The sequence below is a fragment of the Colobus angolensis genome, unplaced genomic scaffold (assembly GCF_000951035.1).
Source record: "Colobus angolensis palliatus isolate OR3802 unplaced genomic scaffold, Cang.pa_1.0 Scaffold237, whole genome shotgun sequence".
In the NCBI taxonomy this organism is placed as follows: Eukaryota; Metazoa; Chordata; class Mammalia; order Primates; family Cercopithecidae; genus Colobus; species Colobus angolensis.
The window spans coordinates 2,155,832-2,175,134 of record NW_012115566.1 but is presented as its reverse complement, the minus strand read 5'-3'; the positions used below and the strand labels follow the sequence as shown (position 1 = coordinate 2,175,134).

Sequence of the window (19,303 nt, the reverse complement as noted above, 5' to 3'; positions counted from 1 at the left end):
ACTTGCTGGAACACAGCATGTGCGCAACAAGTATTTACTGAAAATAAAAAGGAACTGGAAAACAGCACTGCCTGGCTGGAGCTCTGTGATTCAGTTTGATAGGTGAGGGTGCCCTAAGCCTTTCAAGTGCCGAATAAATATATAAGATTCCTCTTTAATGTACATGAAATATGTGTATAATCATAATTCACAAAGTATTCTCACTGATCTTTACAACACTCACACAAGTATGAATTGCTGTTATCTCCAACTTACAAATATAGAAGCTGTGTGTCAAAGAAACCAAAATCTCGATCTCTTGAAGTGGTCATTTGTTTTAGGAGCTGGTCTCCTAATTTCAAAACTGAGTACTGGTGTAAGTCCCATAGGCCAACCACAAAAGAGAAGACAGGTAATGTGGGTTAAAAATAGATTACAACAAATTTTTAAAAAGAAAAAAGAAAAATGGATTACAAAACAAAAATATTAAAGACAAATAGAAGACTATCTAGAAACAAATTGTATTTCTGAGATTAGTGGGTCTAACGGAACAGAAATTATAAAGATACAGGAAAGACAAGGAGGTCTCTGCTTGCTCATAGGCAGGGTATGTATGTGTGGAAATGGTTCAAACAGGAAGGAACTCTAGAGAAGCTTCAAGACAGGAAAACAATGCAAATTGTAATAGACATAAAAAAGATTTCAGGGGAAGTAAGACTTGGGATGGTCCTCAAAGTGTGGACAAAAAGTGACTTTACAGAAATGGAGGACAGCTATAAGAAACATTTCAGGAAATAATAATTGTACTTTGTGAGCCTAATATTATTTCATTCCTTGACTGTATCAGTAACAGTACTAATTTCAGATTGAATAATGTTGGTGGATCTAGTAAAGCAATAGACTTCTTTCTTTTTTTTTTTTTTAGTTAGAGTCTCACTCTGTTGCCCAGGCTGGTGTACAGTGGTGTCATCTTGGCTGACTGCAACCTCCACCTCCTAGGTTCAAGTGATTATCATGCCTCAGCCTCTGGAGTTGCTGGGATTACAGGCGCGTGCCCACCAGGTCTGGCTAATTTTTTTGTATTTTTAGTAGAGACAAGGTTTCACCATTTTGGCCAGGCTGGTCTTGAACTCCTGATCTTGTGATCTGTCCACCTTGGCTTCCCAACATACTGGGATTACAGGCATGAGCCACAGGGCCAGACTAGCAATAGACTTTTGCGAATGTTTCTAGCAACATTTTGGAAGTTGGAGAGAAGACAGTCACTGGTTTTGTCTGCAGACTTGGCTCCTTAACTGTGCTTGGCGCCTTAACTGTCCTTGGCTCTCTGAGCTCATAAATTCAGCCTAGATTTTGTGCTTTTCATTCACATAGGCCCATCTAAGACCTCCAGCTTTTTAATGAGAAAAGATTGACTAATACCTAGAAAAACAACAAAGGTGTTAGGTTTCATGATTCTGGTATCTGATAGTCTGTAGCACAATTGGGACTTGTATTTCCACACTGATTACTGGAAAAGGCAAAATGGTTTTCCTAGCCTAAACACTGGGAGACTGCACTTCTCTCTTGGAGAAAAAGCCTTCCCATGACTCTCCTGCCTTCACATTTCAAAAACATTGCCTTTTTGTTTAGAATTTCCCCCTTATTATAGAAAAAACCAGTAAGGAGAATATAAAGTAAGATGAAATGTGGAGCTGACTCAGAAAAGAAACTGACCTACATTCTAAACTCTTAACCAAGGAAAATTTTGATCATGTTAAAAGTATAGTAAACAGAAATGCCATTCTTTATAGTGGTGAGACATTAAAGGTGAGAGGAAAACATGAAGCATAATCAAGTTACATCTTAGAGGAACTTCATAAGACAGGTGTGAAAGTGGGGAGAAGTGTGGAGTACTTTGGTCTACCTAGGACAAATGTAAAAGAAAGTAATTAGTAGAAAAATTCCATCTGCCAGCATGGCATGCGGATTAGCAAGGAATGATCCAGACCTCATTTCTAACTGGTGGGAAGAGGTGATGTAAATTGGTTCTTATTTCTTTCCTTCTTCTTTCTCCATTTTAATCTCAACACCTTTAGGTCATTTTGTGCAAATTAGGCCTAAAGTGGAGGTAGCAAGAAAGCACATTCCCAGCATTCATGTTACAAAAGAAAAATTGAAAGAGAATGCCACCTGGATTACATGCTAGTCACTGAGCATCCTACCAGGAGGCCTGAAAATTGTAGTGTAACCTGTAAAGCGTCCAATGATATTTCAGTAGAGGTTGATAGGACTTTTACTTTAAAGAATACTTGGTTTTCTAGACAATAACTTACTCAACAGGGGATCCTCAGCGTTGAAATTGAGTCCGGATAAGTGAAATATGCACAATAAAACTCCCGTTTTGTGTATTTGACGTTTGTAACATGAAATTCTTGGTAGCAGATAATATTGGAAATATAAGGCCACAATGTATCTACTGCATAAATTAAGAAGCATTTATGAAAGGCTTTAGGTTAAAGCTAACTGAACGTTTCAAAACTAGGGATAAACGAACGTCAGTTGTTTAGGAAGTGTGGGTATCTCTGAAAAGAGTCTTTAGGGTGTGGGTCAGGAAGAACCTGGTGGAGTTCCAAGTGGACGAACCAGAGAGGAGCTGACTTGGAGCTCGTGTACTTGGTGACGGCCTTGGTGCTCTCGGACACCGCGTGCGTGACAGGCTAACAGCCGCCTGGATCTCCCTGGAGGTGATGGTCCAACGCTTGTAATGCGCCAGGCGGGAAGCCTCGCCAGCGAAACGCTCGAAGATGTCATAACGAAGGTGTTCAAGATCCCCATTGCTTTGGAAGAGATGCCGGTGTTGGTGGACCAGCTTCAGCACCTTGTACAAGTACACGATGCAGCTCTCCTTGCGGCTGCGCTTTCGCTTCTTGTCTTAGTAATAGCCTCCTTGGAACCCTTTTTCAGGGCTGGGGCTGACTTGGTGGGGTCAGGCGTGCTGTAATTTAACTGCAGAAAAGGTACAAAGAATAGGAAAAAGCGTCCGGGCGCGGCAGCGCGCGCCCGTAATTCCAGTAGTTTGGGAGGAGGAGGCGGAGATGGGCGGATCACTTGAGGTCAGGAGTTCCAGAGCAGCCTGAACAAAATGGCGAAACCATGACTCTCCAAAAAAAGGTAAAAAATTAGCTGGGCGTGTGATGCAGGCCTGTAATCCCAGTTACTGTGGAGGCTCAGGGAGGAGAATCGCTTCAACCAGGAAGGCGGAGGTTGCGGTGAGCCACGATCGCGCCGCTGCGTTCCAACCTGGGCGGCAAAGCCAGACCCTGTCTCAAGGGAAAAAAAAAAAAAAAAAAGTGGCCGGGCGCAGCGGCTCACGCCTGTAATTCTAGCACTTTGGGAGGCCGAGGCAGGCGGATCGCCTAAGGTCAGGGGTTCGAGACCAGCATGACCAATACGGTGAAACCCCCGTCTCTACTAAAAAATACAAAAATTAGCCGGGCTGTGGTGGCTGGTGCTTGTAATCTCAGTTACTCAGGAGGCCGAGGTAGGAGAATCACTTGAATCCAGGAGCGGACGTTGCAGTGAGCCGAGATGGCACTACTGCACTCCAGCCTGGGCGACAGAGGGAGACCATGTCTTTAAAAAAAAGAAGAAGAAAAATCTGTGTGCTGTAACTCCTATTCACGAATTCTTATGCAAATGAGGTGATTAATACACTAGTGTGTAGGACTGGTGGCGATTCTAGATGACGTCATATGCAATTTTGTCCAATCCAAAGAAGCGTGTTTCATAACAGCGATTCCATTGGTTTAAATAAAACTGTAATTTGAGCCAATGGCACAGCTTTATTTTCGCGCCCAGTATTGACTATAAGTAGTGGAGCTCTGGCAAAGTTCTTTAATCTCTTCGCAGTCTGTCTATTGATCGTTTCTTCGTCATGTCGGGACGCGGCAAGCAGGGAGGCAAAGCTCGCGCCAAGGCCAAGACCCGCTCTTCTCGGGCTGGTCTCCAGTTCCCCGTGGGCCGAGTGCACCGGCTGCTCCGCAAGGGCAACTATGCTGAGCGGGTCGGGGCCGGCGCCCCGGTGTATCTTGCAGCGGTGCTGGAGTACCTGACCGCCGAGATCCTGGAGCTGGCGGGCAACGCCGCCCGCGACAACAAGAAGACACGTATTATCCCGCGTCACCTGCAGCTGGCCATCCGTAACGACGAGGAGCTCAACAAGCTGCTGGGCAAAGTGACCATCGCTCAGGGTGGTGTCCTGCCCAACATTCAGGCCGTGCTACTGCCCAAGAAGACAGAGAGTCATCACAAGGCCAAGGGCAAATAATGTCTCCATAGCATCACTTTCCAATATAACGGCTCTTTTCAGAGCCACTTACTATTTCTGCGGGAGAGCTGGGCCGCTGGTTAAACATTCGGAACGTTTATTGTGAACAGAAAAGCATTTTTCATCTAGAGCTTAGTAATGACTTTAGGGAAAACCTTACAGGATTCAGGTGACTTGTTTAAGTCAGAATGTGAACAAGTCATTTAATACAGGGCTTACAAGAGCCAATAAGAAAAAAACCCAGGGCCAGGTGCAGTGACTCACGCCTGTAATCCCAGCACTTTTGGAAGCTGAGGAGGGAAGATCGCTGGAGCTCATGAATTCGAGATCTGCCTGGGCATCATAGCCGATACAAAAATTAGCCGGGCGGCGTGGTGCATACCTTTAGTCCTAGCACTTCAGAGGCTGAAGTGGGACAATCGTTTGAGTCGGGGAGGCTGAGGCTGCAGTGATCTGAGCCCGCGCCACTGCACGCCAGCCTGGGTGACAGAGCGAGACTCAGACTCGGGTAAAGAAAAAAAGGAATCCAGTACAGAATGAGTCACATCAATGCCGAACACAGTAACGCCTAAGTAGCTGGCGCCTAAATGGCTTAAACGGGGAGAAACCAAGTACTGATGATGGAACAAAACTGACCAATCAGATTATAGGGCGGGGTTTTTAAAATTTAAGAAGCTTCTTTGTAGCTAGGCGTCAGACAAAAAGTTTGACACCAACTTCTTAAAAAACCAACTGCTGGAACTCATGCCTTGCGTTTCTCGATAAGGGTAGAGGGAGGAAAACTGCCTGCCTGATCCAACACGTTGTGCACAGCAATTTTTTAGAGATCTCTGGGTGGCTCTGAAAAGAGCCTTTGGGGCTTTGTTGCGGTTTTCACACGCCAGCTTCCTACTTCTTTTTGGCAGCCGCCTTCTTGGCCTTTGCAGCTTTTGGTTTTGCTGCTTTGGGTTTAGCGGCTTTGGGCTTTGCCGCTTTCGGCTTAACTGCCTTGGGCTTGGCAGGACTCTTGGTTGCCTTTTTCGGTTTGGCCGCGGCCTTGGACTTCTTAGGGCTCTTCGCCACTTTTTTGACGCCAGCCGCCACGGGTTTCTTCGCCTTCTTCGGAGTCTTCTTCACTGCCTTTTTCGCCCCTGCAGCCTTCTTGGGCTTCTTAGGCGTGGCCCCCGCGGGCTTCTTAGCTTTAGCGGCGCCTGCCTTCTTGGCTTTTGGCTTGGCTTCCCCGGAAGCCGCCTTCTTGTTGAGTTTAAAGGAGCCAGAAGCACCAGTGCCCTTGGTCTGCACCAGGGTGCCCTTGCTCACCAAGCTCTTGAGGCCCAGCTTGATGCGGCTGTTATTCTTCTCCACGTCGTAGCCACCGGCCGCTAAGGCCTTCTTAAGAGCTGCCAAGGAAAGGCCATTGCGCTCCTTAGAAGCAGCCACAGCCTTGGTGATCAGCTCTGAGACTGGGGGCCCAGTCGCTTTGCGCTTAGCCGCGCCGGCGCCCGCCGCTTTCTTAGTTGCCTTCTTCTTAGCGGGGGATTTCTCCACAGGCGCTGGGGTGGCTGTTTCGGCAGGAGCGGTTTCCGACATGGTAGCAAGAAACTGCTAGAAGAGAATAAGCTCAAAATCCAAAGAGCAAGTTTTGCATTGCTGCTATGCTCGGGCCCCGGGCTTATATAAGCCGGCGCTGCCCTGTGATTGGTGGAGCGTCCAATCCGCCGCCCTCTGGCCGCCGCCACTCGCGGTTGGACTCCCAAATTGTGTTTGTTAGTCCTCAAAATTTGATTAAATGCTTAAAACAACGGTACAGAATTTGGCACTTTGAAGCTCCAAAGGAGGAAAACAGCCTCCAGGTTCACATACTTGTTTGTGTTTTCACGAATCTCGTGCAATTGATGAAAGATATTTTTAAAAATCCCTTCTGCTTTTCATAAGAATCCAATGGGCTGAGGGCATCATGTTAGTTAGTAGCGTGTCGCGATAAATTTCTATTAAGTATCCGGTGAAAGTTATTTTTTAAAATTTGCCCATGAGTTCACGCTTTGATTTTTGCAAGAGAAAAGACACTGGGTTCCTTGGTTTGGGCATGAACTTTGTTTCTAACTGTAGCAAGTAACACAGGCGCAGGACAGCTGGTTGCCTACAGCCCCAACTTAACCACACAGACTTGACTTTACAAACTGGTTCTGTGTCCTAGGAGTTTCCATGTGCTGATGTCTTTACAGAATGGGATTTTGTAGCTTGGAAAAGTTCCAGTGTCAGAGTGACTTCTTCTGCATTGCAGCACGAGTAATTCAAGTCACTTTGACTTAAGAATCCAACTACCCAGATTCAAATTCAAACTTAAATGTGTTATGTTTTCTAATTGAAGTGTTTTCCCTTTTTAGTTCCTGGGCAAACCCATTAAAAAGGGGAAGAAAAATAATATAGATAATTCAGTTTAGAGAAAATTCAAACCTGCAGAAAATTATCCAAAAGTACCCTGTTATCCTCAAATACACAAACTGTTTAGGTGACCCAGGATTCTGTTAGGTTTTCAAAATGTTCTCACTGCTCCCCCTGAATCTCCACCCACATTTAACAAGCTGCACCATCAGGAATATTCTCTTCTATAAGCAGCCAGGATACATCAATATGGGTATTTTTGTGTGTTTAAATGCTAATATTTTAGAAGAATATCTGGCTATTGACTGAAAAGGTTGGATTGGATATTGAGCAACTTCAGGTTATAGAAGTTCAGAGGAACTCAGGAAAACACAGGCAAATACATTGAGGTTGAAATAAATGGTGAAGTTTATGATTTATGGGATGTGGAGGGGATTGGACAGGATGCCTGGATGATAAAAATGATCAAATGATAATTTGGATTCCTAATGAAATCAACAGTCACTTTTTTCTCACCCTTGAAATGCTGTGCAAGAAAATTTAAAGTAGCCAACACACTTCATCTTCTCTCTAAGAACTCCTGGAGAGGCTGGCAGACTATGGCCAAATCTGGACAATGGCTTGTTTATGTATGGCCCTCAAGCTAAGAAGTGTCTTTACATTTTAACAGTATTGTTTAAAACAAAAAGAAAGGCTGGGCACGGTGGTTCATGTCTGTAATCTCAGCACTGGGGAAGACTGGGATAGGTGGGTTGCTTGAGTTCAGGAGTTCAAGACCAGCCTGGGCAATGTGGTGAAACCCTATCTCTACTGAAAATACAAAAAATATTGCTGGGTGTGGTGGTGCACACCTGTAGTCTCAGCTACTTGGGAGACTGAGGTGGGAGGATCACTTGAATTCATGGTGTCAAGGCTGCAGTGAGCAGTGATAGCACCACTGCACTCCAGCCTGGGCGATGGAGCAAGATGCTGTCTCGAACAAGCAAACAAACTAAAAACTAAAAATAATGTGTGACAGAGACTATATATGGCCTTTAAACTCCAAACTATTTATTCTCTAGTCCTTTTGCTGTGTTATAAATTTATCCACAGAGACACAGATATTGTATAGGCCTCTTACTGAACAATGCAAATTGAGAACTAAAGAAAAGGAGATCTTCACAAGAAAATGTTCTAACTAAGCACTTTCTGCTGTTCCAAACACAAAACTTAGAAGGTCCAGGAGAAAAAAACCCCAAAACTCCATGCATAGTGGGAGCAGGGGTATAACAATAAGGGCTGACACTCATTCAGCATTTACTACCTGCCAGGAAGTAATCTTAAATATGTTCTACAGGTTTCTATTAATTTGCCACATTTACAGCTATACAGCATGAGGCCCAGATAGAGAATGAACAACTTGCCAAAGGTTATACAGCTATGAAGTGGCAGCTCTAAATTTTAAACCCAGAAACATTTTAAACCTCAGCTCCATTATGGAGGGAAAATCCTTGAAGAGGTGAGAAGAGAACTGTCTTTGAAGCTTGGAAGAGGCAGTGTCAAGTTGTTCCTACACCTAGCAGACAGCCACTAAAAGAGCTCTAAGTTAATTGTGGGAAGAGGCTTCTGGCCCCATGGATCAAAAGTGGTTTGTTGTTGTTGTTTTTCTGAATCAAATCTTGTTTCCGAAAACTGTATATGCTTACTCAACCCTTTAAAATGTGAGGACTTTTTTGCTCATCTGTGGTGATGGATATCACAAAAATTTTGCACAGACCTTTTCTTCTTTCTTTCCCTTCCTTCCTTTTTTCTATTTATTTATTTTGAGATGGGGTCTCACTCTGTCACCCAGGCTGGCATACAGTGGCTTGATCTCAGCTCACTGCAACCTCAGCCTCCCGAGGAGCTGGGATATTTTTGAGATGGAGTCTAGCTCTGTAGCCCAGGCTGGAGTGCAGTGGTGCGATCTCGGGTACAAGCAATTCTCCCGCCTCAGCCTCCCGAGGAGCTGTGATTACAGGCGCCCACCACTATGCCCAGCTAATTTTTTGTATTTTTAGTAGAGACGGGGTTTCACCATGTTGGCCAGGCTGGTCTAACCTCAAGATTCACCCCCTTCCTTCCTTCCTTCCTTCCTTCCTTCCTTTTCTTTTCTTTTCTTTCATCAGCTATCCTTAGTGATCTTCTGTTTTACGTGTGGCCCAACACAACTCTTCTACTTCCAATGTGGCCCAAGGAAGCCAAAGGGCTGGACACCACTGCATGCCTCTTTGCAAGAGTGAATCCAATATGAGAAAGAAGGGAAGGCACAGATACATGGCTGAGCTGGCTGACAGCACTCGGGAGAAAAACTGCCTTCACATCTCTGCCAAACTCTAAACAGTTGGAAATACTGGACAAGTTTGGTTAGAAACCAGGAAGAGCTTTAAATACCACTTGAAGTTTAATATCCAGACTGATTCTCTCAGAAAAAAAACAAAAACAAAAAATAAAAAACAAAACAAAACAAAAAACAAACAAAAAAACACCTCATGAAAATCCAAATCCACAATCTATGACATATTGTGAAATGACAGGAAAGTACTTTTTAAGGTCCACTTACAGAGCTAGAAGCTCATTTCACAGATGGCAGCATGCCGTAGGTTAAAGTATCCCTCTTCAGAGACCCACTACCTAACACATGGCTTGCTAAACATTACATTGAAACAGAACAAAAGTGTCGAGCTTTTGGTCAAAACTGTTACTTGCATGGGGTACAATGACAACTTTGTTACATGCATATGCTCCATGGTGATCAAGTTACATGGGCTATACGAGAGCTAAACAGGTTCTGTTGTACCAATTAAGTAACGTATCATTCATTCTTTCATCCCTTCTGAGTCCTAATTGTCTATTGTTCCACTCTCATGTGTGCAGTTTTTAGAGCCTGATTTTTTGGGTTTTTTTTTGAGAGGGAGTCTGGCTCTGTAGCCCATGCTGGAGGATAGTTGTGCGATCTCGGCTCACTGCAACCTCCGCCTCCCAGGTTCAAGCGATGCTCCTGCCCCAGCCTCCGGAGTAGCTGGGACTACAGGCGCGTGCCACCCTCCCGGCATTTTTTTTCAGTAGACACGGGGTTTTATCGTGTTAGCTAGGTGGTCTCTATGTACTGACCTTGTGATCTGTCCGCCTCGGCCTCACAAGGGCCTGTGTACACTCACTATATTACTTGTTCCCTTCCTTAGAGGCAGGTAGACAAGCAGGAAACACATTCCTCAAAGAACAGGAATACTTTTCAAAAGCTAAACTTCATCTGCACAATTGTCCCTATGATATATGTCTTTTTTGAATGGTAATCCTTATTAGTACGAGCAGGTTCTGCATGTGGAATTGATTTAGCATACCAACAGCCTGTGACCTAACTCCTGCATTACAGTGCGTTGAGCCACGACTACGTTTTGTCCACAACTTGTAATTAACATGGAGCTAAGACACGTCTCAAAATCTACAGCTTCCTTTCGGTGACAATTGAGGGGCTCTGAAAAGAGCCTTTTGGGGTTGGACAGACTTTTTGGGGTGATAGAAAAACATTTATGCCCTCTCCCCTCGGATGCGGCGCGCAAGCTGGATGTCTTTGGGCATAATAGTGACGCGCTTGGCGTGAATGGCGCACAGGTTGGTGTCCTCAAATAGCCCCACCAGGTAGGCCTCGCAAGCCTCTTGCAGCGCCATCACCGCCGAGCTCTGGAAGCGCAGGTCGGTCTTAAAGTCCTGTGCGATCTCCCGTACCAAGCGCTGAAAAGGTAGCTTCCGGATTAGCAGCTCAGTGGACTTCTGGTAGCGGCGGATCTCGCGCAGAGCTACGGTGCCGGGGCGGTAGCGATGGGGCTTCTTGACTCCACCGGTGGCCGGAGCACTCTTGCGAGCCGCCTTGGTGGCCAGCTGCTTGCGCGGCGCTTTGCCGCCGGTGGACTTGCGAGCTGTCTGCTTTGTCCGTGCCATTGCTAAGTAGGCCTAACTACTCAACACAAATGAGAGGAAAAAAACCGATCATCCGTGTATTTATAGCTGCCCTCGCGTTCTGATTGGATAGTAGACTGTGGCATGCCACGTCTCACACACGAATTGGCTCCCAGTTTAATCTGCTGGTGAAAGGGAGACATTCCGCCTCTGCTTTGGGTCAAGAAATGTAAAATGGTTTTGATAGCTAAAGAAAAACAAAAACGGAAACAAAAAAAAATCCCCCTAAACTCTAGGAATTTTCATGCATCAAAATCCTGTTTAAATGTAAGCTTGAAAAATCTAAAGTTGCCTTGCACTATTTGAATTATGTGGTATCATTATTGGTTTGACAAAAAGTTAAGGAACGTGAAGGAAAAGTGAAACTAGAGTAAATATTTCAGTGGAGGCATTGAAAGGGATATGAAACTCGAGCGTTGTACGTATGCCAGTATTTCTCAAATTTAAAAGTACTTAAGAACGTTTTAGAAGTTGGCCGACTTTTTCTGTAAAGGGCGATATTAAGGCATTTTGAGCGTTGCGGACCAGTGTCATAGCTACACAGCCCTTGCATTCGTAGCGGGAACGTAATCGATACAAGGTAAATGGGACCGAATGTTCCACTGTGACTTGCAAAAACAGGGGGCGTTATAAATTTGGCCGTCTATCAGAGAATACGACACTTTTAACCACTAAGTAATGCTGAAAGGGGCACCGAACCGCAATAAACCTTAGCGACTGCTTATGTAGAATCGCTAATTTGCCAAAACTGCCATACGTTTAGGTGTTCTTAGGAAATTAAGGCTCTTTAGTCTACAGCTCTTTCACAGATTTCATAGGTGGCCCTGAGAAGGGCCTTTGAGGAATGGGATAAGTAAGGAAAACACTCAGCCGCCAAAACCATAGAGGGTGCGACCCTGGCGCTTGAGCGCGTAAACCACATCCATGGCCGTCACTGTCTTGCGTTTGGCATGCTCCGTGTAGGTAACTGCATCGCGGATCACATTCTCCAAAAACACCTTAAGAACTCCGCGCGTCTCCTCGTATATAAGGCCTGAGATGCGCTTAACGCCTCCACGCCGTGCCAGGCGTCGGATGGCTGGCTTGGTGATGCCCTGAATATTGTCGCGCAGGACTTTGCGGTGGCGCTTAGCGCCTCCTTTGCCCAGACCTTTCCCACCTTTGCCGCGACCAGACATATCTTGTACTAAATAAAATGCAACACAGCAAGTCTCGCAGCAGTACTTATACATAGTGATAAATCGGACCTGATTGAGAACTCTCCACACCAGCTGCATCCGGTCAGTCAATCATAGACCTTGCGCCCTGCCAACGACTTCAGGGAAAAAATGGAAAGGGTGGTGCTTAAACTCCAGATTCTGAAAATGATGCCCAATTAAAACTTACTCAGCTCACCTTGCCCCTCTACAGTGTTTTAGGTTGACCACCGCTGCAACGGCATTCCTTTGGCTGGATCTTTGCAGCCTGTTTTTCCTGTCACCTCTTAGCATCGATTGCTCTAGTGCTTTGTGGCTGCTGGAATCAAGTGGCGCCATCTCTAGAGGGGTAATCACAGTCGTTTCGGGCAGTTGTGAAATCATGTGTAGAAACTGCTTCCGTACAATCTCGAAGTGATTAGCCTGTGGAGTGGCTGACTGCAAAAGACTACACCTGATGATAGCTCCAAGGTGGGATTCCTCACCTTTCCCAAATTTGGTTCTCTATTCTTTTCCTTACCTTTTATTCTTTCTGTAGCTGTCTTTTCTGTTCGTTTACCTCCCTCGCCGACCACATTTTTGGAGCAAGAACTGACTTTCTGTTTTTTTCCCCCCTCATTCCACCTAGAAACACTTCAGGAAACTGTTTGAGAAAGAAAGGTGGCTTTTACCGTCTAGTTCCTTCGAGTGGTGAAGATGCCGCTTGAGCTCCCTCGTGTTCCTTTTTTCTGTTGAACTAGGAAATCAGCTGTGCCCAGAAACCCTGTCTCTTACATTTACAAATAAAATGCAGGAGGGAAAGACCAAGGATGACTTTATTCCAAGAAAGAGTTTCAAATGGCTGGACTCTGTGGCTTACGCCTGTAATCCCAGCCCTTAGGGAGGCTGATGCAGGTGGACCACGAAGTCGGGAGTTTGAGACCAGCCTGGCTAAGATGGTGAAACCCCTTTTCTACCAAAAATAAAGAAAATTGGCCGGGCGTGGTGGAGGGCGCCCGTAACCCCACCTACTGGGGAGATTGAGTCAGGAGAATCGCTTGAACCCAGGAGGCGGAGGTTGCAGTGAGCCAAGACCTCGCCACTGCACTCCATGCACTCCAGCCTGGGCAACAGAGTGAGACTCCATCTCAAAAAAACAAAAAACAAAAAACAAAACAAAACAAAAAAACAGTTTCATGTTGGGTGACCTTCCTGACCTAGGCTGGCCCTGCCTTGCCCTGCTTTCCAGCTATCAGATTCTGTTTCTCAGTAATGTTTACCTTTTATATTTCAAATGTGTTAGATTATTTACGCCTTTAACAAACATCTAATTTTATTCTAAAAATCAGTCTCTCCAAGTACATTATGAACTACTCTATGATTACTGTATGTGCAAAACATTACATACTTATGTTGTATCAGTTAATCAATTTCTCGCTGAGCTAGGCTGGCCTCTTTTTCCCTTTTTTTTTTTTTTTAACAGAGTTTCGCTCTTGTCCCCCCAGGCTGGAGTGCAATGGCCCGTTCTCTGCACACTGCAATCTCTGCCTCCCGGGTTCAAGCGATTCTGCAGCCTTAGCCTCCTAAGTAGCTGGGATTAAAGGCACCCACCACCACGCTCAGCTAATTTTTGTATTTTTAGGAGAGGCGGAGTTTCACCGTGTTGGCCAAGCTGGTCTCAAACTCCTGACCTCAGGTGATCCGCCCACCTCGGCCTCCCAAAGTGCTGGGATTACAGGCGTGAGCCACCAGGCCGGGCCTTTTCCCCTGTCTTTTAACAATGGAACCTAAGTGCTTAAACTTGAAGATTTAAACCCTGTATCTCATGTGGCGCATTAATCTCAGCAAGCCTTTTTTCCAACTACAGAAAAACTAGGCAGCATTTTGCGCCATAAAACAAGGTATTGAATATGTTATTTTATAATTAACGTTTTCAAGATGAAATCTAGAAGCACTGAAAACTCTTATAAGTGCTCCTTTATCTGGTGAAGGAAACTGTAGAATAACAAACTTTTATTTTACCCTGTTAGGCTTTGTAGTTGGGCCCTACAAATTAAATTGACAAAAGACAGATTAACAGGGGAAAAGATTTATTGCTGTATATATGCATATGGGAGCCTTCACAGAAAGGGAATAAAAGCCCATGGAAGCAGACAGACTCAGGGGTTTGTATACCATTTTAAAGAGGTGGTGGTTTCCTAGGGGAGTAAATTGTGGGAAGGAAAATATAGGGAGTAAACTAATGGAAGATAAGGATTATCTGATAAAGTCTTGTATGCAGGTTCAAGTCATCTCAGGTGGTAAGAATTGTCTCTGCAAGCCATTCTCCTCTTCTGATATAACCAAGGAGGACATCTTTACCAAGGGAAATGTCTTTTATACATGAAAGGAGTTGTGTTTGTTTTTGTTGCTTCATGAAAGAGAAACTTTTACCATTTTCAGTGCTTTTTCTGTGTCAGCTGTTTCTCAAAATAATCCTTATAGCCAAGTGGTATATTTTGGGGGAGGAATATTCTGGTTGTCTGTATAACATCCTGTAAACCAAACGGTATCTGAGGCAGGTGTCAATCAATTTAGAAAGTTTGTTTTACCAAGATTAAGGATGGGCTTGTGACACAGCCTCATGAGGTCCTGACAACATGTGCCCAAGGTAGTTGGGCTATAGCTTGCTTTTATACAGTTTAGGGAGACAAAAGATATCAATCAACATGTGTAAGATGTACCTTGGTTCCGTTCAGTAAGGCAGGACAACTTGAAGTGGGGGCTTCCAAGTTAGAAGTAGATTCGAGACAAAAGGCTGCATTCTTCTGAGTCATTGAACAGCCTCCCATTGAATACACAATTTAGTCTGGTTCAGTGAATCTGCATTTTTACATAAATAATAGGGCAGAGGAAGTAATCAGATACACATATGTCTCAGGTGAGCCTCAGAAGGATGACTTTGAATTCTCTTTATCCTTTGTCCACAAGGAATTTCCTCATGGGAAAATTGTAAGGGAGGTATGTAGCTTTTTATTATAGCTATCTTATTTAGGAATAAAATGGAAGACAGGTTTGCCTGACATAGTTCCCAGCTTGACTTTTTCCTTGGCTTAGTGGTTTTGGGGTCCTGAGATTTATTTTCCTTTCACAATCCTATGAAAGATCTCTGGTTTACTGATTGCCTTGAAAATATTTTGTCCTGGCCGGGCGCGGTGGCTCAAGCCTGTAATCCCAGCACTTTGGGAGGCCGAGGCGGGTGGATCACGAGGTCAGGAGATCGAGACCATCCTGGCTAACACGGTGAAACCCCATCTCTACCAAAAATAAAAAAAAATTAGGCGGGCATGGCGGCAGTCGCCTGTAGTCCCAGCTACTGGGGAGGCTGAAGCAGGAGAAGGGCGTGAACCCAGGAGGCGGCGCTTGCAGTGAGCCAAGATGGCGCCACTGCACTCCAGCTTGGGCAACAAAGCGAGACTCCGTCACAAAAAAAAAAAAAGAAAGAAAAGAAAAGAAAAAAGAAAAAAAATACACACAAAAATTAGCTGGGCATAGTGGCGCATGCCTGTAATCCCAGCTACTCAGGAGGCTGAGGCAGGAGAATGGCGTGAACCCGGGAGGTGGAGGTTGCAGTGAGCTGAGATCCGGCCACTGCACTCCAGCCTGGGCGACAGAGCAAGACTCCGTCTCAAAAAAAAAAAAAGAAAAAAGAAAATATTTTGCCCTTGGGCTGGGCGCGGTGGCTCACTCTTGTAATCCCAGCACTTGGGGAGGCTGAGGCGGTTGGATCACCTGAAGTCAGGAGTTCGTGACCAGCCTGGCCAACCTGTGTGAAATCCTGTCTTTATTAAAAATACACATGTCCTGGCCGGGCGCGGTGGCTCAAGCCTGTAATCCCAGCACTTTGGGAGGCCGAGGCGGGCGGATCACCTGAGGTCAGGAGTTGGAGACCAGCCTGGCCAACATTACGAAACCCAGTCTCTACTAAACACACAAAAATTAGCTGGGCATAGTGGCGCATGCCTGTAATCCCAGCTACTCAGGAGGCTGAGGCAGGAGAATTGCTTGAACCTGGGAAGCGAAGGTTGCAGTGAGCCGAGATCACACCCCTGGACTCCAGCCTGGGCAACAAAGCAATACTCTGTCTCTAAACAAATAAATATAAATACAAAAATGCTTTGCCCTGGTAATATTTTACATTGTTGGGGCTCAGAACATAATTCCCCAAAGTATGGCATATTGACATGCTGTAGCTTCTCAGGAGGCTGAGGCAGGAGAATTGCTTGAACCCGGGAGGCGGAGATTTCAGTGAGCCGAGATCACACCACTGCACTCCAGCCTGGGCGACCGGCTGTTAACCTCTTTTTTGTTATAGTTCAGGCTGTGACCCTTATGGTCTCCCAACTTCTGTGCCCTACAGCATTGACGTCTGTGTTTTTCAGATATGTAAATTTTTTTTTTTTTTTTTTTCGAGGCAGGCTCTTGCTCTGTCACCAAGGTTGGAGTGCGATCTTACCACCTCAGCCTTCCCAGATCCTGGGACTACAGCCCGGCTAATTTTTATATTTTTTGTAGAGACGGGGTTCCACCATGTTACCCAGGCTGGTCTCGAACTCCTGGGCTCAAGCGGTCCACCTGCCTCGGCCTTCCAACGTGCTGGGATTACAGGCACGAGCCACCACACCCAGACCCTTGTAAATTCTCTGTGTTAAATCGTTAAATCAGATACTTTGTTAGTTCTCTTCTCCTACCAGCATGGAAACAAATAAAAGATTTCTTAATTTAAAAAAAAGTTTGTTTCATTTAAATTAAGTACCTTTTAAATGACTCCTTTTTGTTTTCCTCACTTATGATAATGTTAATTGATATGACAGTTGCTCAGTATATCCTTGTTGGTTAACTGGGATATATTGTGTATTCTTTTCACATTAAAAAAGAGTTGTACTGCCTGAGGCAGGCAGATCACTTGAGGCCAGGAGAGTGAGACTAGCCTGGCCAGGATGACGAAACCTTGTCTCTACTAAAAACACACAAAAAATTAACTGGGCATGGTGGCCTGTACTTGTAATCTCAGTTACTCGGGAGGTTGAGGCACGAGAATCAGTTGAACCCAGGAGGCAGAGGTTACAGTGAGCCAATATTGCAGCATTGCATTCCAGCCTGGGTGACAGAGCAAGAAGGTGTCTCAAAAAAAAAAAAAAAAAAAAAAGTTGTACTTCTACCATGCTTCAAGATTGACTAGAAAAAAAGAAAACAAAAGAAATAAATAATAGAAATTAAAAAGATATTTTAAAAAGAGATTTAAAATATTTACTTTTCCTGGCGGGTCGCGGTGTCCCACGCCTGTAATCCCAGCACTTTGGGAGGCTGAGGCGGGTGGATCACGAGATCAGGAGATCGATACCCTCCTGGCTAACACAGCGAAACCCTGTCTCTACTAAAAATACAAAAAACTGGCCGGGCATGGCGACACGTGCCTGTAGTCCCAGCTACTCCGGAGGCTGAGGCAGGAGAATCGCTTGAACCCGGGAGGTGGAGGTTGCAATGAGCCGAGATCGTGCCACTGCACTCCAGTCTGGGCGACAGAGCGAGACTCCGTCTCAAAAAAAAAAAAGAAAAAAAAAAAAGTTTTACTTTTCCAAGAGAAATGCTAGCAGTGTTTTCATTTCCATATAATTCCCTCTATGCCTAAGCAAATGAATGCAGTGTGCTTATCTTTTCGATGCTCTGGGGTATGCTTGCTGATCTGCAGTTGCCTCTGACAATTTCTTAATGTCCTTACTTTAGAGTACTGTAACCGCCCAAGGTTGCCCCCTGCCTAGACAGAGCCGATTTATCAATACAGGGGAATTACAATAAAGAAAGAGTAACTCACGCAGAGCCGGGCATTAGGGGAGTACAGGTTTTTTGTTTGTTTGTTTGTTTTTTAATAGCGGTAGCAAGGTTTATTGTGAAGAGCGAAAGGACAAAGCTTCCACAGCGTGGAAGGGGACCCGAGCTGGTTGCCCAGGGAGTACGGTTTTTAAGGATAACTTGGTGGATGGGGAAAAGCCAATGAGCCGGGAGTCCTGACTGGTCAGGGCTGAAAGCACAGGGAGTCGAAGCTGTTTTCTGGCACTGAGTCGGTTCCTGGGTGGGGACCAGAAGATCAGATGAACCACTTCATCGATCTGTGTGGTGCCAGCTGATTCATCAAGTGCAGGGTCTGCAAAACATCTCAAGTGCTGATCTTAAAAGCAGTTTAGGGAGGGTCTGAATCTTGTAGCCTCCAGCTGCATGACTCCTAAACCGTAATTTCAAATCTTGGGGCTCATATTTGCATCTAGTCCCCAGGCAAGAAGGAGGTCTGCCCCAGGAAAAGGCTATTATGGTTTTTGGCTTTTTGTTTTTTGAGACGGAGTCTCACTCTGTCGCCCAGGATGGAGTGGAATGGCGCTATCTGGGCTCACTGCAATCTCTGCCGCCCAGGTTCATGCGATTCTCCTGCCTCAGCCTCTCGAGTAGCTGGGATTACAAGCGTCTGCCACCGCGTCTGGCTAATTTTTGTCGTTTTACTTGAGACGGGATTTCACTGTCTTAGCCAGGCTGGTCTTGAACTCCTGACCTCGTTATCCACCTGCCTCGGCCTCCCAAAGTGCTGGGCTTATAGTTTTTGTTTTTAAACTATAAACTATGTTTCTCCCAAAGCTACTTCAGCCTATGGCCAGGAATGAACAAGGACAGCTAGGAGGTTAGAAGCAAGATGGAGTTGATTGAATTAAATCTCTTTCACTGTCTCAGTCATCATTTTGCAAGGGTGGTTTCAGTGTTGGCCTCAATCCTTCTTAATATAGTTTAAAATTTCCATTTGATATGCCACCTGTTTATCTCATTGACACCCAGTTTTGTTTGTTTTGCTCAAGGCTTTAGGATTGGTTGATAGGTTGTGTTTTACATGGCTTTTTCCCCCTCTTTGGTCTTCATTCACAAATAGTTTATTTATTAGGACTTCTAGTTCTCACTTCACCTGCTCCAATACACACACATAAACATACCACACACACAAAGACACCCCCCACACATATATATGTGTGTATATATATAGATATGTGTGTGTGTATATATATATGTATATAAAACACAATGAGACCCTGTCTCAAACGAAACAAAACACCATTTGCAATTCAGTCTTTTCCTCTCCATTAATTTATTCTCTGAAATCTTGCATTCTACTTCATTGGCCTTTGCCAGGTCAGAACCTTAAACATGAGACATGGAAACATCAAGTTTTCCTTCTTCCTTGGCCTTGCCTCAGAGAAATGACCATCCCTGCTGTCATCCTCAAAGCATCTTGAAGCGTTTTTTTGTTTGTTTTTTGGGGTTTTTTCTGTTTTGTTTTTTGAAACAGGGTCTCACTGTTGCCCAGGCTGGAGGGCAGTAGTGTGGTCTACGGCTCACTGCAACCTACGCCTCCTGGGTTCAAGCGATTCTCCTGCCTCAGCCTCGCCTCAGAGAAATGACCATCCCTGCTGTCATCCTC

At 45.0% G+C, this 19,303-nt stretch overlaps 4 protein-coding genes and 1 pseudogene across 4 annotated transcripts in view; 1 reads left to right on the top strand and 4 right to left on the bottom strand.

The window, feature by feature from the left end:
- Positions 1 to 2,516: 2,516 nt before the first annotated feature.
- Positions 2,517 to 3,897, bottom strand: LOC105513925 (annotated as a pseudogene).
- LOC105513878 (histone H2A type 1) lies at positions 3,803 to 4,411 on the top strand. The gene has a single exon (XM_011944928.1). The coding sequence runs from the start codon at positions 3,896 to 3,898 to the stop codon at positions 4,286 to 4,288; it is 393 nt and encodes a 130-aa protein (XP_011800318.1). The 5' UTR covers positions 3,803 to 3,895; the 3' UTR covers positions 4,289 to 4,411.
- A 714-nt stretch (positions 4,412 to 5,125) lies between these two features.
- LOC105513877 (histone H1.5) lies at positions 5,126 to 6,056 on the bottom strand. Its single transcript, XM_011944927.1, has one exon. It carries the CDS (start codon positions 5,855 to 5,857, stop codon positions 5,177 to 5,179), a length of 681 nt encoding a protein of 226 aa, XP_011800317.1. The 5' UTR covers positions 5,858 to 6,056; the 3' UTR covers positions 5,126 to 5,176.
- A 4,086-nt stretch (positions 6,057 to 10,142) lies between these two features.
- LOC105513924 overlaps positions 10,143 to 19,303 on the bottom strand; it is a 20,080-nt gene continuing 10,919 nt past the window's right edge. The window contains exons 5-8 of the mRNA XM_011944963.1: positions 12,347 to 12,450; positions 11,511 to 11,816; positions 10,729 to 10,817; positions 10,143 to 10,624 (exon numbers count right to left, since the gene is read on the bottom strand). Coding sequence (XP_011800353.1) covers positions 10,202 to 10,624; positions 10,729 to 10,817; positions 11,511 to 11,816; positions 12,347 to 12,450 — 922 coding nt within the window. The 3' untranslated portion in view covers positions 10,143 to 10,201. The remainder of the gene's footprint in view (positions 10,625 to 10,728; positions 10,818 to 11,510; positions 11,817 to 12,346; positions 12,451 to 19,303) is intronic.
- Positions 11,454 to 11,808, bottom strand: LOC105513874 (histone H4). The gene has a single exon (XM_011944924.1). It carries the CDS (start codon positions 11,806 to 11,808, stop codon positions 11,497 to 11,499), a length of 312 nt encoding a protein of 103 aa, XP_011800314.1. The 3' UTR covers positions 11,454 to 11,496.

Coding starts and splice junctions, on each gene's coding strand:
- LOC105513877 (XM_011944927.1), bottom strand. CDS start 5,857: ATGTCGGAAACCGCTCCTGCCGAAACAGCCACCCCAGCGCCTGTGGAG.
- LOC105513874 (XM_011944924.1), bottom strand. CDS start 11,808: ATGTCTGGTCGCGGCAAAGGTGGGAAAGGTCTGGGCAAAGGAGGCGCT.
- LOC105513878 (XM_011944928.1), top strand. CDS start 3,896: ATGTCGGGACGCGGCAAGCAGGGAGGCAAAGCTCGCGCCAAGGCCAAG.